The sequence below is a fragment of the Cyrtonyx montezumae genome, unplaced genomic scaffold, assembly GCF_038088225.1.
Source record: "Cyrtonyx montezumae isolate F1298 unplaced genomic scaffold, pur_monq_1.0 scaffold_17, whole genome shotgun sequence".
Taxonomy (NCBI): domain Eukaryota; kingdom Metazoa; phylum Chordata; class Aves; order Galliformes; family Odontophoridae; genus Cyrtonyx; species Cyrtonyx montezumae.
This window is the reverse complement of record NW_027071903.1, coordinates 11,980,825-11,995,839: the sequence shown is the minus strand read 5'-3', so window position 1 is coordinate 11,995,839 and position 15,015 is coordinate 11,980,825. Positions and strand designations below refer to the sequence as shown.

Sequence of the window (15,015 nt, the reverse complement as noted above, 5' to 3'; positions counted from 1 at the left end):
AAAAACAAAATAATCCACAATAAGCTGTATTCAGAACTCAGATTTCTCAATAACAATAACTGTCCTAATAAATCAGTTCAGTTCTAATAAAAAAGCACTAATGATTTTTCAGTTCAGACTGAAAGGTGATGCTAGAAATTATGACCATCAAAGTAATCTGTTTTATCTAGCAAGTGTCGAAATATTTCCTTTTTCATAATCAAAATGTGCCAACCGCTACTCTTCAAACACATATTTTAAGTAGTATCTAATTATCACTTGAGCATAACAGAAATGAGAGAACTGTTACAACACACGAATCATCTCTGCCATTCTACAGAACAAGGTATGCACAAGAGATTAGCTTTCATACAATTTCAGTGTTTTATCCCCAAGTAGCACCAAGTATTGTCCACCTTAAAAGCCATTGAAGAGACGGTGGTGGTTGAAACACTTCCCTCATTTGTTTCTCTTTGGAAGAGTTCAGATAGAGAGTTACCAGATACTTATGACAACCAAACTATCAGTCCACAAACAAAATGAAAGTTACCAAAGCATTACAGATAGATTAAATAACATGACAAACAGAAGATTACAACCTTTATAAAAACAAACATTTTCAGAATGCTTTCAGTAGTTAGACGTTACGTTACATTAAATGGAAACGTTATTAAAATAGATAGATAGATAGCATTATCTACTTCATCTTTTTTGTGTTGGTATGAGCTGAACTTCACTGGCAAACACATGATGAATATGCAATATGCATGATGACAGAGCTGCCCATTCAAAAGCAACTCTGGTCCCTGTGTGTTCACCATATTATCTGTCTCTTCATCTTCCATTTCCTATCCCCTCCTCTTTACATGCATCTCCCTGATAACCTCCTCACATCTTTTCTCTGCACACTGCTGATCAGAATGTTTCTTTCTTTCTCTATGAGTACAATTCCAATGAGAGGAATAAATGCACAGTTTTGCTTCCTTCTGATCCAGTGCCCAGAACCACAATGCTCTTTGATATCAGAAGTTGCCAGTACAGTATGGTACTAAAGTCATGCATTTCTATTGGTAAAAATGCAGTCTGTTCATATTTTGGCCAAAAAACTTATTAAAAAATATGCTATGTGAAAACAATGATTTTCAGAAGCCTGTAAACTGGATCGATTCTAAGATTTTTTTCACTGAGAGAGCAAGTTGCCTTGCCAGTTTGTAAATTTCTGCAGGAAGGCATAAAGATATTTGGCTAACATCCCTTCTGCCAAGCTGAAACAAACTGTTCTCAACAGCAACTATCTTTCTGTTTCTGTGAAAAGGAAACAGCACACTGCAGACTCAGAATAAATCATATCACTAGACTCCATTCCAATTTCACTTTCACTTGCCTTTTTTAAGTGTCTTATTATGTAACAGAGAAATACAAGAATTAATCTATCTTGTCTAATAAAACAACTTTTTTTCCTCCTTCTTCCATATCAACAAAGTAAAATAAAAATGTTGAGTAACTTACACCAATGAAAGAGACCAGGAAGAAGCCACCTCAAGGAGCCATCGTTAATTTTCACCCTTAGCACATAAGTCCTAAACTGTTTTAGGTCTACAAAATTGTGACTCAAAGTGCCACTATTTGAGAAGCAGATGACTGGACCCTTCAAATGCTTCCTTACAAACTAACAGCCAGTTAGAACCTGGTCCATTCCCCTTCCCTCTGATAGGGGAACAATGTGACTGCAGAGTTGTCAGCACTTTTAAGAGCTTTAAAATTATGAACAACAGTTTTCAAAGCCTTCAAAACACTGAACATGCAGAGGTGTTAAAAAGAAAGAAAAGAGCAAATTAGTATTAGGCATGTAAAAAACAGTAGGATAATGCTGACTTTTAAGCATACATTTAATACATCATTTTTAATTCTTAAGACAGAGAAACAGTAAATAACTGGTTATTAGTGTGTGGAAAGCCACATTCCAAATATTTTCATCTGTAGTCAAAGTAATTTATGATATTACTAGTATCAGAATTCCTACAGCATTAGTGCTTTAAATCACTAAAACCTCTGCTAGAAATTCTATCTATTAGCAAAATACAAAGCAGATATTTCTTTGACAAGATTGTGTATCCTCTTCAAATGAGAGATGCATTGGTGGTATAAAAACAGCTGCTCTCACCATTTCAGCATATGTTTAATAAATAGTACCACCACCCTAATGTTACCCACTGTCTCCTCCTCCAAATATATCTCTAATTAATAACTTTTGGATTGCAGACAGATTTTTTTTTAAACACTCATCTAGTCTTACTTGGAACAAGCAGCCATTTCAAGCTCATACAGAATGGGAATCACAATTCAAGAAAAAAAAAAATCAAGTGTTTAGTTATTTTCTTGACAAGACCATAGTGTTTTGCATTCAAATACTTCACAGTAGATTAGCAGAATTAAAGTTGTGTCACTTAAGCACAGATGATGCATCTGAGCCTGAGTTTGGGAGCAGAGGAAACTATGACAAGGAGTCGTGGCTCAGTATGTGCAAACACATCCCAGAAGGATGATGAAATTTTAAATTTGTGCCCTTTTAAGGCATGAAAAAACAGGGTTATGATCTGATGGAATAAAAAGATTCAATGAGATCTCTTCCACTTGCACACAGATCTATTATCTAGCATTTGTATGACTTGTACTAATCATACAGTAGGACAGTTCACAATGTCTGATTTCTAGGAAATTCCCTTCAGTTTCTTCTGTTGACCCCTAAACATGCAAAATCAGCATAACAGGTAAATGGTTTCCTTTTTCTTCCCCCTTCACAGTAGCAGAAGTGCTGCAAACTGCTGTTAGGAAAGACTCAAACCACCTTAGTGGTATCACATCAACAAGAGAGGATATAAATATTTTCTACCAGGGTCCTTAATCATTCCATTAGCTCATGAAATGATAAAACCATTTCTCATAACTGGCAGTAGTTTGGAATTTAAGGGCTACCACTCTGAAGTTCTGTGCATCTAATTCCTAAGGCCTGAGAGGAATTTGTTTAGTTATTTATTTTTAAAAAGTAGGTAGTCTAACGATATCACCCTTTATATCACTAATGCAGAGCTGCTGCTTTTCATCAGGGCCGTGATATTTAATTTTGTATTTGAGTAGGTGGGAATACTTGAGAGCGATATAATCTAAATGCCAATCTACTTTTCTGAACAACAGAATGTTCACAAATTCATAACTCTTCAATCCCTTACATAAAGTGGTAAAAGACATATTTAAACCAGAAAATCTATTGCCTTAAATGGATGAACTGAAATCATAAACAATTAGAAAAGCTTCTAAGTCATTACAAGCTCTATGTGAAACATTAAGTGTTTAGATTCCTAATCTTTAACGTGCCTGGCTAAACAGACCATGTATGAGAGGTGGTAGGGAAGCCCTTGCAAGAGCTGTGAAGTAACTTAATTTTAAAGAATTAAGTTGATCAGTAATCAACATCAGAAGGGATCTGGTGATACATTTGATAACCCTGAATACATTACAGATGCATTCTTACACTGCTAATAGTTTGTCATATGCTTTTAACATCCTTGATAATTAAAAAAAATATCCTCATTTATCTTTTATCAATCTTTATAACACAGAACTTTACAAGTTCTTGAATCCAGTCCTAAGCCAGCAGATTGAAACTTCAGGCCTTGCTTCTTTGTCTCCAACAGGTCAGAGATTAACAACCTTAACCGGAAACTTCAGAAAGTAAACACAGCCTGCCTAGAAAATAATTGCTACTAGTTTATAACTAACAGCGATACTTCAGAAAGAATTATGCTATACATTTTCTCTATATGTAGCTCTCAAAGGAATCACGACAGAAAATGTGAACAGTTAACATCAAGTCCCCAAAGACAAACCAATTTGATTAGTGAGAAAAAAGATGCTTTGAAATCATGCCACCTCCCCTGTGCCCAGGCACACAGTAGCCAAAATGTGACCCCCAGGTGAGGGCTGCTCAGTGCCAGGAAAGCTGTGGTGCATTATGTTTAAATGTAGACTTTTTTTTTTTTTTTTAATAGAAACCGTTGGCTCAGAAGCAGTATTATAAAAGTCTGTTCAGCAACTAGTGTGCCAGTTCTGCTCTGCCAGTTCAGCATGGCAGAGCATATCCTTTTCACAGCTGGATCACTGTGTAAATCCTGGTCAAGAGCAGCGCAGGCCGCACTACACACACTTAACAGCTGTGACCACAATCCGAATCATAGGTTGCTGCTTGAGTGTGGACTAGAGAAGGGACACTCAGACACTGCCTGATGCTAGAGAGGATGTGAAAGATCAGGTTAAAAGACAGCAGGAGTCACCTGAACACCAAGCCTGACTTCAGCTCCTCTGAGAGGCACAGCTCCTCAGCCCAGCCTGGTCTCAGTGTCCCAGCGGAGCTGGCCTGTAACCGTTACTGCCAGTTCCAAGCATCTCCCAAGGAGACGGCCCAGAGTAACAGTACTCTGCTGGGATGGGCACATCACAGCCAAACTCCTTTTAAAAGGAAAGCCTGATGCATTCATGCTGGTTTTCACTCCAGCTAAATGTGCACTACATTTGTTTCTTTAGTGTACACCTTCACTGTCGGTAAAGTTGATGTTTCACTGCTCCTAAAGAAACTGCCACTGATAAACAACTTTCAACTGCTGTTAGTTTTTTTATTATTATTATTTTTAATAACTAAGGGACTTTTTACTGTCATCAGTTTTTTTATGTTGCTTGCACTCAAGCAAGAAATTTTACATGTAAAACTTAGTTGTTTTTTATTACTAGTCTTTCCCTTCAATATTTTTTTCTTCCAGGTTTAAACAGATGACAAAAGTTTTATTTCCAAAAGAAAGCCCAAGGTTTTCATGAAATTCAAGTTCTCCCCTCTCCTTCTCACCCAATAAAGTACTTCTGCCTTCTAAAGCATTACTTCGACATGGTGAAACCTTCTCTCAAGGTTCAGTGGGAGTTTGTTTTATTTTAAGATAACAGGGAAAAGGAATGTAGCAACCCACACATTCAAAATCCTATTTCGTTATCGCAATTTGCAGCATGTGCTTTCATTAGTTAAAAAATATTTTTCTAAGAATGGGAGATAGAAAGATGCCTTTATTAGAAGGTGTTTAGCCTTCTAAACCCCTTATTTATTACTGGATCTCAGATAATAAGTTTTATGAAAAAAACTGTGGCAGCCACCCAACTTTTCTAAGCACCTCTGAATAGTCAGTTCCAGCCATACTTAGTAAATATCCTACTTCCATGAGATCAGTAGTTACACCAGCATAGTAAACACTCTCCTGCAATTAGTGCTCTTCAAAATCACTGTAAAATGTATTCTTGCTAAGTAGTTGGTATCTTTTATAATGCATGTATTTTTATAAATAAGATAGTGCTAGCACAACATAACACCACATGAAAGCTCTCACATACAAAAAAGATGCATACGGACGTCCAGAAACAGTATTCTTTGTTGGACAGCTGTACACCTATGTAAATTCTGTACAATTACTAACAGGTGGCTCACTTCACAGTTCTCTAACAGAATCTTAGTACTGATTCCTTAGCTACCTGTCCCACTTATCACACTGCCAGACAACGTAGTACTGGGGCTTTAGTCAGCTGGGGTGGTAAATAACAGGGAGGTGAAGTTTCACAGCTTACAGCCAGGATACCCAAAGTTGACTGTACTTAATTAAATGGGATGCTGTCTACCAGCTTCAGATTGAGCACAAGCATCACTGTTAGAAACAGTCTGACAAATGTCTACCTGTCATTTGATACTACTTTGTGACAACTAAAAACTGATGAAAGCTGATGTGCACAGCTAAGCATTTCATGAAGACAAAACTGAATGCAGAACTGTAACTTAAAGGGAACAGTTGATTTGACTATTCTGATTGAAAAGCAGCAAAAAATATTACTGAAATTATGTACTATATCATAAGGATTATTTTTAAGCATTATTTTTAAGTTAATTATTTGAATGAGTAACTACAAAGCATACTTAGGGCAATACACACAAAGGTTCCTGATTAGAAAGAGCCACAAAATGTCTGTCTGCTATACAACACAAGTAAATTAAGACCAGTAAAGTTCAGGTTAAAATGATGTTACATTTAGAACAGTAACCTTTAAACTACTGGACAAATTCTCAAGGAAGTAGGTTTTTTTGGAGCATACAAGAATAGTACCACACTAGGAACAAAAGCGGAAATGCAGAGAAACAGGCTGACAGAAGAACATTCATTTATGCTGTCTATATGTGAAATATACATATGCATATGAGGCATTTACATTTGGACAGATACGCCGGTTGCTATTTCTGTTATTGCTGAAAGGGCAAAGGATTTCAAACAAGAACTGAACCACAGCTGAGGTTTGTGTTTCAAGTCCTGACTGACAAGCTTAACACTGGAAATCACAATTTCCTTTAAAAGTATCCTGGAGAACTAGGTTAGCTCTGCAGTCAGAAGCATGCCACGTATGGAACCCCTTGCAGCTCTGACATCTAGTGTGTTTTTTGGAGGCTTCTCACCCCCAGGTTATCAACTCAGCTTGATCCAGCTGAAACAGCACAATCTTTAAGAGGGCAGACTGAATTGATACAACTGAAGAATACAAAGTACTTAAAATATAAATACGTGCTGTACTTTTGACACTACATGATACTGGTTAGAAAAGTCATCTGCCAGCAAGTTCATTAAGCTTCCAGTTTCATCCTATGCAGTTGTATCATACATCGAAAATATAATCCAGAATTGACAGACACAGCATTTATATTATCAGATAAACTTAATTTGGAATCAGAGCCGATGACAGCACTAGATGAAAGATACTTTGGCACTGCCCATGCTTCAAAGTATCAAGTAATGCTGGCATGAATTTAAAACACGGAAGCAATTCCTTTCAAAGGACAGTTCTAAAATGATTTCATCTTAAGAGAAAACAAAGCACTCTTGTTCCTGAACAAGAAAGTCCACACATGGACTTCATTAGCAAGAATTTTGTGTAGGCAGTGAATGAGAATATTATTAGTAAGCAGTTTTCATCTTTATCAAATATTTGAAAAGTATGAAGAGAAGTAAGAAGACATTTAGATCTACTTACCCAATTTTTGTTTTCTCTTTAGTTTTGGATGAGGAACCAGTTTTTGGCTTTTTGCTCTCCTTGTCCTTGGGTTTCGATTTAACTTTTCTACCTTTCTTCTCCTCTTTTCCTTCAGCTGAAATACTGGGGAAGTTTTCTGGGCTCATTACTCGTGGGATGTTCCTCTCTCCTCTCTCTTTTGCTTTTGCAATCGCTTCAGATATTATGCGATTTGCCTTCTCTTGTTTACTTTCAGAGTCTGCTTTTTTCCTCTGCTTCTTTTCAGACATTGCCCTCACCTGGGTATTCTGTGACTTAGTATGTGATCCTGAACCATCAGTCTTCTTGGAGGAAGGAGGCTGCGGCAAGAAACAAAAAGTAAACAAACCCCTTACTTTAAATCTAAATATTTCTTAAAAGTGCAAGCTTTTTAAATCTCGAATTAAACTTGCAGAGAACCATACAGACAAAACAAAGAAGGAATCCTGCTTTTACCACAGAATGGCGTGGGTTTCAGAAGAAGTACATCAATTGTTGGCTTTAAACAACCAGTCTACATACTAAAATTAGTTATAAAAAAATCTTTCCCAAATTCTCTGAACATTCTTTCCTTCTCCGTAGTTCGGCACACCGACCCCTACCCTTTTCAAGCATTGCCATACATTTAACTCACATCTCCAATACCCCTAGTAAATACTCTCATAACATCAGAGAAAGCCAAGACCTCCTGAAGGTAACAGCATTAACATCGCTTCTTCGTTAAGACACCGGGACACAAATACCTTAGAGCAGGCATAATATCCACCAAGGCTAAAGCAGTGTTAAACAGAAACGTTGTTAGAACAAAATCAACATTAAAAAAGCAATCCAAAATTAAGCCTGCGCTGCTCTCTCCGATGAAAGGATCAGAAAGCAGTAGTTTAATTCAGATCAACACAGTGTCAGTATATGAGTTAGAAAATGTACGTCCTGTTTTCGTTTTCAGGCTTTTCAGTGCTATTTCTCCGATGTGGGACTGTTTACATGCGAGTGCAATGCCCCAACCACCAGGCTCTTCACAGACCAGAAGACATGTTTTTGCTTTCTTCCCCTCCCCCTCCAAGGAATGGAAAGAATTTCCTTTTCAAACAGACAAAAACCGGCAGATAACACTTATGTTACATTCTCACCCGTAAAGGCGCCTCTGACTACAGCATGAAGAAAAGCCACCAGGAATTTCCAAACACATTTCCAGGCTGAATCCAGTGCACTTCACTGGATCCATTTTCTATCCGTGCCTCATCAAAGGCAGAGAGCGGTGCTGCGGCAGGCGCGGGATCACTGAAATGCCACCTCAAGGCCTACAGGCTCTAACAAATAACCATGGCTCGAGCAAACAGCAACAAGCTCAAGATGGCGATGCAGCACGGCTCCCGCTGCAGCAGCCAGTAATAAGGAAGGTTATTCAATCCCATTAGCCTTTTAGCCCAAAGAACCCCTCCTCCTCCCACTCATTCAGGCTTTCACTTACCCTTCCTCTTGGCCTCTTCACTGAAGACATTTTTGGCGTCAGACAAAGGCTTGCCCTCTGCTTTTTCAGCACCCCAGGCAGTGCTCAAGAGAAAAGCATTGAAAGAAGATTGCTAAATGGCCTATTTAGCAAGCTGCAGCCAAGATATGCACAACCCTCCACAAATGCACATTGTGATTTATCAACATATTCCTCCCTTGGCGAGCACACAGCCGCTGATCGCCCAGCGCAGGTAGGGCAGAGCCTGCCCGCCGCTCCTCCAGAGCACGATTTCCACCACAGCTGTAAGCAGATAGCCAGATTCCAACAAAGCACAGAAAGAAATGAATGCACAAAGCATCAAAATGCATCAGCATGAATATTAGAGATGTCGTTAAAAATACTGACTCCTTCTGCGGAAGTAGGCCAGCAGATGGTGCTACCAGTTATTATTCCATTAGACTCTGCGATTTAACCCCCAACGGGCTGCTCTTCCCTACATGTGGTACCAGGATTAACTCTTCCTCTTCCATCTCCTGCTGTAAAATTGCAAATACTATTTTCTCTTGATTCGAAAACCGTGGGAACAGCACATTCCTGTGAGCAAGGCTTCCCTGCAACGCGACGAGTCCCACATCAAGATGGGGCGGCTGCAACGCAGACACAAAAGTCTTGGGCTGTGGCCTCAGATGTGTTTCGTCCTCCAATATATCTTTTACAATTGAATTTTGTCCTCCAAACAAGCAACGGCAATCATATTAAGTGATCCCCTTACAGACTTCACAGCTTCTTTCAGAACTTGGACGAAACCCTCAGCCTGTTTCTCACCCTCCCCCCTGCCCAGACGATGCACACCTTGCAATGAAAGCTCCTCGATCACACGGGACGTGGCCAGGTGATAAACTCCTCTGCCAACCAAGGGGGGTTTAAGGTGCTATTTTAAAAGACTAAAATTTTCCTTGTCTTTTGTCAGTGTAACAAAGAAAACCATGAAGGTGGTGTGGTTTTATGATTTTTTGAGAAGTTACTAGAAAAATTAGAAGCTTTGACATCATTGCTATTCCCTACCAACATCCTTGCTTTTCTCAGAAGCCCATTAAAGAAGAATAAGGAGACAGATTGGGATATGACTTCTGTCAGGGTTTTGAGTCTGTTTAAGAATAGGCCATGATTGGGATTTTATTTCTTAAGTCTCACTTCAAAATGAACTTCATCATCCAGCAGTATGGATGCACAGGATGAATTTTTTAGATAACAGTGCCATTATATGAAAAGATATTTCTTCAAGCATGCAGCTTAACCACAAGGACAATTATTAAACTTGCATTTTACTTTTTAGAACTGTAGTGAAGATGCTGTGATGTTATGGTTATTCTATCTATAACAAATTGCAACCATTTATCTTTCAGAGTTACTATTTCACATCATAGGAAAATGCTAAACAACATTCTATTTTAGCATTCTGAGATCAGCTAAATAAAATTAAGGAAGTTTCCTAATGCACTCTCAGTATTAATTTCATCTCTAAGTCAAATGCTACTGAAGTTAGTAAGGTTAGAGGATGTTAAATATAAACTGATGCCTTCCTGAACCACCCTGGGGACAAGAACGAGCAAAAATGTGCCAAATTAATAAGTAGGCAATAAAGGCAACAGTAGCTTTCTGTCAATTTTCTGAAATAATGCTCCTAAATATTTAGTTGCTTTAAAAATAAGTTTCTTATGACACATCTACTCAGAGCTCAAAGCTGCCCCCATGTTACTCCTCACCAGCTTCTATTACTTTCCTCACGTAGGACCGAGAGCATGCTGGATGACATGACTGGCTGTTTTGATTCTGGAGGCTAACCCACTACTCTCAGTCCATACTACTGCTTCTGTGCTAAGTTACATGTCCTGCACACCACCAACACTAAGCTATTTGTTAGAAAACTGAGAACACATTCTTTCTATGACATCTCTAACCGTATGGGAATAACATTCATGAAGACACAGGAAGGCACCAGCCAGCCATTACAAGCTAAACAAAGCTGCAAAGAAACCTGCATCAGGGAAGTCATCACTACAAAATAAATAAATAAATAAATAAAAATTCAAAGCAACACAATTATTTTGAGATTAGAAGAACCAGAAATATCCTTGCTTTATAAAGGATTGTAACTGCACGTACTTGGCAATCAAAGTAACAGAAGAATCTAATTCTGCAGGGGTCTTTTATTCTATTGATTACATCTTTCTATTTTTTTCAAGTGCAGTTACAAACAGTTAGAAACGATCATGCACACTGCAAACAAATTCCAACAAGCCACACAGCATCTACAACAAGGACAGAGCCTTTTGCCAAGCCAAAAACAGCCTTCCCACCACCGAGGGGACACAGAGCAGACACTCCAAAGGTGCACGCCCTTTTGCCAGCAGCTTACAAACCTCTTCCACTCATCAGTGCTGAGAGGAATTCCTAACTGAAGAAGAAGCAGGAGAAAATGGAAAGGAAAGCCCTGAGACAGCCACATATTTACAAAATGAACATTTTATTTGGAAAAACACTTCTAGTTTTCACAGTTGCAAAGATCATCCAAATATAACCAAACACAAAACAATGCAATGTTGTCTCAATTCAGAACAGAGAACTCCAGGCTCTCTGCTGCTGCTAACAGCTTCAGCAGGCAGCAGCCAGTGACACTACCAGGGCTCTGTCAGCTGCCCGCTGCTACACTGAGTCCTGAGGGCAGCAGGGAAGTGCCAGGAACCACAGTTCTGTGTCAGAATCACACTGCTGCCACCTGCAACATCCATCAGGAGCAGCAGGAACAGGCCGTGCTCCTGTTCACACCGAAGGCCTATCCTAAAAGGATATTAAGGGTGGAACAGGTAAGATGACAGCTGTAGATTTCCCCACACATTCCCTACATTACCAGGAGCTGGTGAGCACCAGTACTCAAATCACTTCAGCAGTATTCCGAAGACCTGAACGCTGTTTTGCAGAGGTACAAGGTACGCTACATGTCAAACTGGTATCTTAATTCAACTATAGTCAAAACAATCAGATTACTGTACAAAATCCAGAGAGGGAATCGTGACAACAGTCTTCCCATTGCCTACCAATACTCTGCTGAAGGCATTTTTGCAGAAAGGCATTTCTGAAACATGGCATTTGTGAGACAGGCTCTTCACTGGCATAACAGCACTTCCCATAGCAAGGAGAAACCACTGTTGTGAATGCTTATAATCAGTTTTCTATTTTCCCTTTGAAAACCTAAACACACTTCAAATTTATTCTACAACAACAAAATAGATTTTCCACATCCCCTTTGTTTTGACTTCAGAGGAAGACCCAAGAAGAAAAGTTGAACATACCAGGAGCTTCTATCTCCTACGAAATCCTCCCAGATCCTGCCTTACCTGCTCCATGAACAAGAACATCACTTCTACTTTTTCCAGAATCCGTGGTTGCTCATGCTAGAGCAGGACTGCTTTCAATTCTGCATGTGCACAGTCTTTACAGCCAAGTCACTTTATCGAGTTGCATCCATTCTTGACATCCTCTAAGGACTCGTAATGCCTTTCCCTGGTATTCTAATGAATCATGCATTCCTGACTTAATTATATTCTACATATTTATATATTTTTAGATTGTTTTCACATGTAGGTCTGCTCATCAAAATAGAAGCTCAGAACTAAATCGTGATCCTACCTATTGTAAAAAAAGAGAAAGCTAAGCTTCACACTTGCAGTGCTTCAAATGACTCTTTTACTTGTACTAGCAGGAGGCATCAGCAGGGAGATCTGAGTACTAAGTACTGTGTGTCCTGAGCATAGTTCCTGCTCATCTACCAGGTCCTGAAGCAGATCAAGATGACCTTGACATCAGCCACACCGAAAGCAGCTAAAATTAGCTACCTGGAAACATGACCCTCATGCACTGCCACTTCATCATCTTTGTCCATGTTTATTAATAAACAAGGAATCCCTTTGTGCATGTCAGGTCACTGAAACAGCATCAATATCCCGGCTGCACCACAAATACAGTAATCATCTAAATGATCATCAGCATTGCTGTTTTTCCCCCAAATCAGATTGCCATGTATTTTCACATTGTGATCACATCAGAATTTGAAAACTGCAATGGTTTAAGCTGCCACACTCCCTTTCAGAGGTTTTTTTTTCTGACTTTTAATTCCCCCCCCCCTCAACAGTTGCCCCATGCTATCTGGTAGGATTACTCTGCCAAGCAAAAAGCACTGTCCATGGGGCTTCTATCACTTCTCCTTGCTTTTGGGGGTACATATGGAACAATTAAGAGTAAATGAAGCATCCTATGTTGTGGTTCTTTCAATATAATGACAATATCATTCACTCTTCTTTTTGCTTATTATCATCACTAATGAATATCTGTTTCAGGGAAGCTGAAACTGAAATGAATATTGAAGTGTTACAGACTGAAAAAGAAAAAAAAAAACCAGGAAAAAAATTACCTTTGTTGTTTCTTGTATTTGTTATTTGTAATGTTGACAAATGAGTGGCTGACAACTCTAGTAAAGCATCAAGGCAACAGTTTTTATCCATGTAATATCATCTCAGAATGTAAATATTGTTACTGTAGTTCATAACTTAAACCACGTTTAAGTCAAAGCTTCAACCAAATATTAAATTTATGTGGAAATGAAGACATTAATGTAAGGGCCAGCAACTCTAACTTAGACCTCTTCCTAGGGCAACAGAAGCAACAGCTCTTCATGTCATACACTCACCAGCAGACTGCTAAGTACTACAGAGCCAGTAATGTGTGTCACAAATAAAATTTTACCACTTCTGTAACTAGGACACCATAACTATGATCAGCAGTAGATTCTTAACCAGTAAGATTCTAGTTCACCATCATGCTAACGGAGAGAAAAATCAAGCCAGTCCCACGTAACCAGTAGCTGCTATCCTATGCACGCTGCAGAGGCTCATCAGATATTAGAGATGAAACCTACAAGCACACAGGTGGCTGTGTGGAAGATTTTATTTGAATAGAGATGTTCTTGGAGCTCAGCACCAAATGCACAAGATATTTCAAAAAATACTTATGAACCAGAATAGAACATAGACCTTCCTGATCTGAAGTGACTGGTTATCACAGTTCAAAAACTCCAAACAAAGTCCTACCAATTTATCGACCCACTGAAATCTCAGAACATCAATGTAGTCTTAAAAGGTACATGTAAGAGTTATCTGCACTGGTACCCCTGCTCAGACAATAGGAAAACTTTTACTTAACAGGTCAGGAAGTTCAGACAGCTTCCGTAACTGTCCCAAGTGGAATGCTGCAAAGCTTCTTTCCTGAAGACCTTTCGAACTCCATAGAAATCCAACACTAACTGAAACAGCCCTCATTTTCAGTTTTCCACTGCTGAACAGACACCAGTTGAAGTAATCTCTCACGGTGCTGGAACCGGATGAGTAACAGTACTGGAGCCAAGCAGAACAAGCTGTTTACTTTGCCTTATTCTGTAGGAAATTTGGTATTCTCTCATTTGGTTTAAATTTGCTTTATATTTTAAGTACAAAATGATTGGACTCTCTAAAGGGATGCTAAATGGAAATATAAAGTGAAGCGAGGGATGTAATGAATAATTTGTAGTGTACTTAAGGACATACTCTTTCCTTTAGACAAGAATACTAAAATGTGTCCTTCCTAAATTCCTCAAATTTCAAAAAGAAAACTTATTTAGTCTGTTTTCCCTTAAAAAAAATTAACAAAATTAAGGTAAGATGGCACTATTTCCTAACTTTTGTAATACCGAAAACAGAACCACAACATAAAACAGAAGCAAACAACAGGAAATCTCAATATGACTTAGCTGGAGATTAAGTGATAAATATTCAAATATTTATAATAAAAGTACATGAACAATCACCACCAAAACAGCAACACAAACAAAGCAAACTGCTCTAAAGCAGAATGATCTGGTATTCCACCTTTCTGCTTTGCAAACACAGGGTCTCTCAAAAATACAACACACTAACAAAATGTAGCAAGTAAAACTTACTGCAGGCAACATTTTCTATTCCTGCTACTATGCTCTGAATCTTTAAAAAGCGCACTGAGAGCAACACGGATAAGGAGAGCAGAAAAACACCAGTTTCACTATTGTGAACCAATGTGGTTTGCAGCAAAGAGTTTTGCAGTCATCAGCAAACTTGCTCTACTGCTCCTCGATCTGAAGCATCCCTGCAGCAACCAGAACCCGTGCCAGCACAGAGCCGCGCTCTGAAATTTAAGATAGCAGTGCAGAGTAGCACTCCATTCCTCCACTGCCATCACCCAATGGGATGCTTCACAACTGGACACGCAAGACATCTTCACGTAGTTATATTCAAGGATAACTTAGCTAAGTATAACATGATACGTAGCTAAGTTTGTCCACTACAACTTCATCATATCCCACTGGCTATCCCAAGGCAGTACATTATTAA

The 15,015-nt window shown here is 38.8% G+C and overlaps 1 protein-coding gene across 2 annotated transcripts in view; it reads right to left on the bottom strand.

Moving 5' to 3' along the window:
• Positions 1-15,015, bottom strand: part of CHD9 (chromodomain helicase DNA binding protein 9) — a 79,545-nt gene that overhangs the window by 38,656 nt on the left and 25,874 nt on the right. Inside the window, exons 1-2 of one of the 2 annotated variants that reach the window (XM_065733276.1) lie at positions 8,576-8,892; positions 7,087-7,424 (exon numbers count right to left, since the gene is read on the bottom strand). In XM_065733276.1, coding sequence (XP_065589348.1) covers positions 7,087-7,424; positions 8,576-8,605 — 368 coding nt within the window. In that variant the 5' untranslated portion in view covers positions 8,606-8,892. Of the gene's footprint in view, positions 1-7,086; positions 7,425-8,575; positions 8,893-15,015 lie in introns of those variants that run through there. The other variant, XM_065733274.1, reaches the window with a different exon arrangement.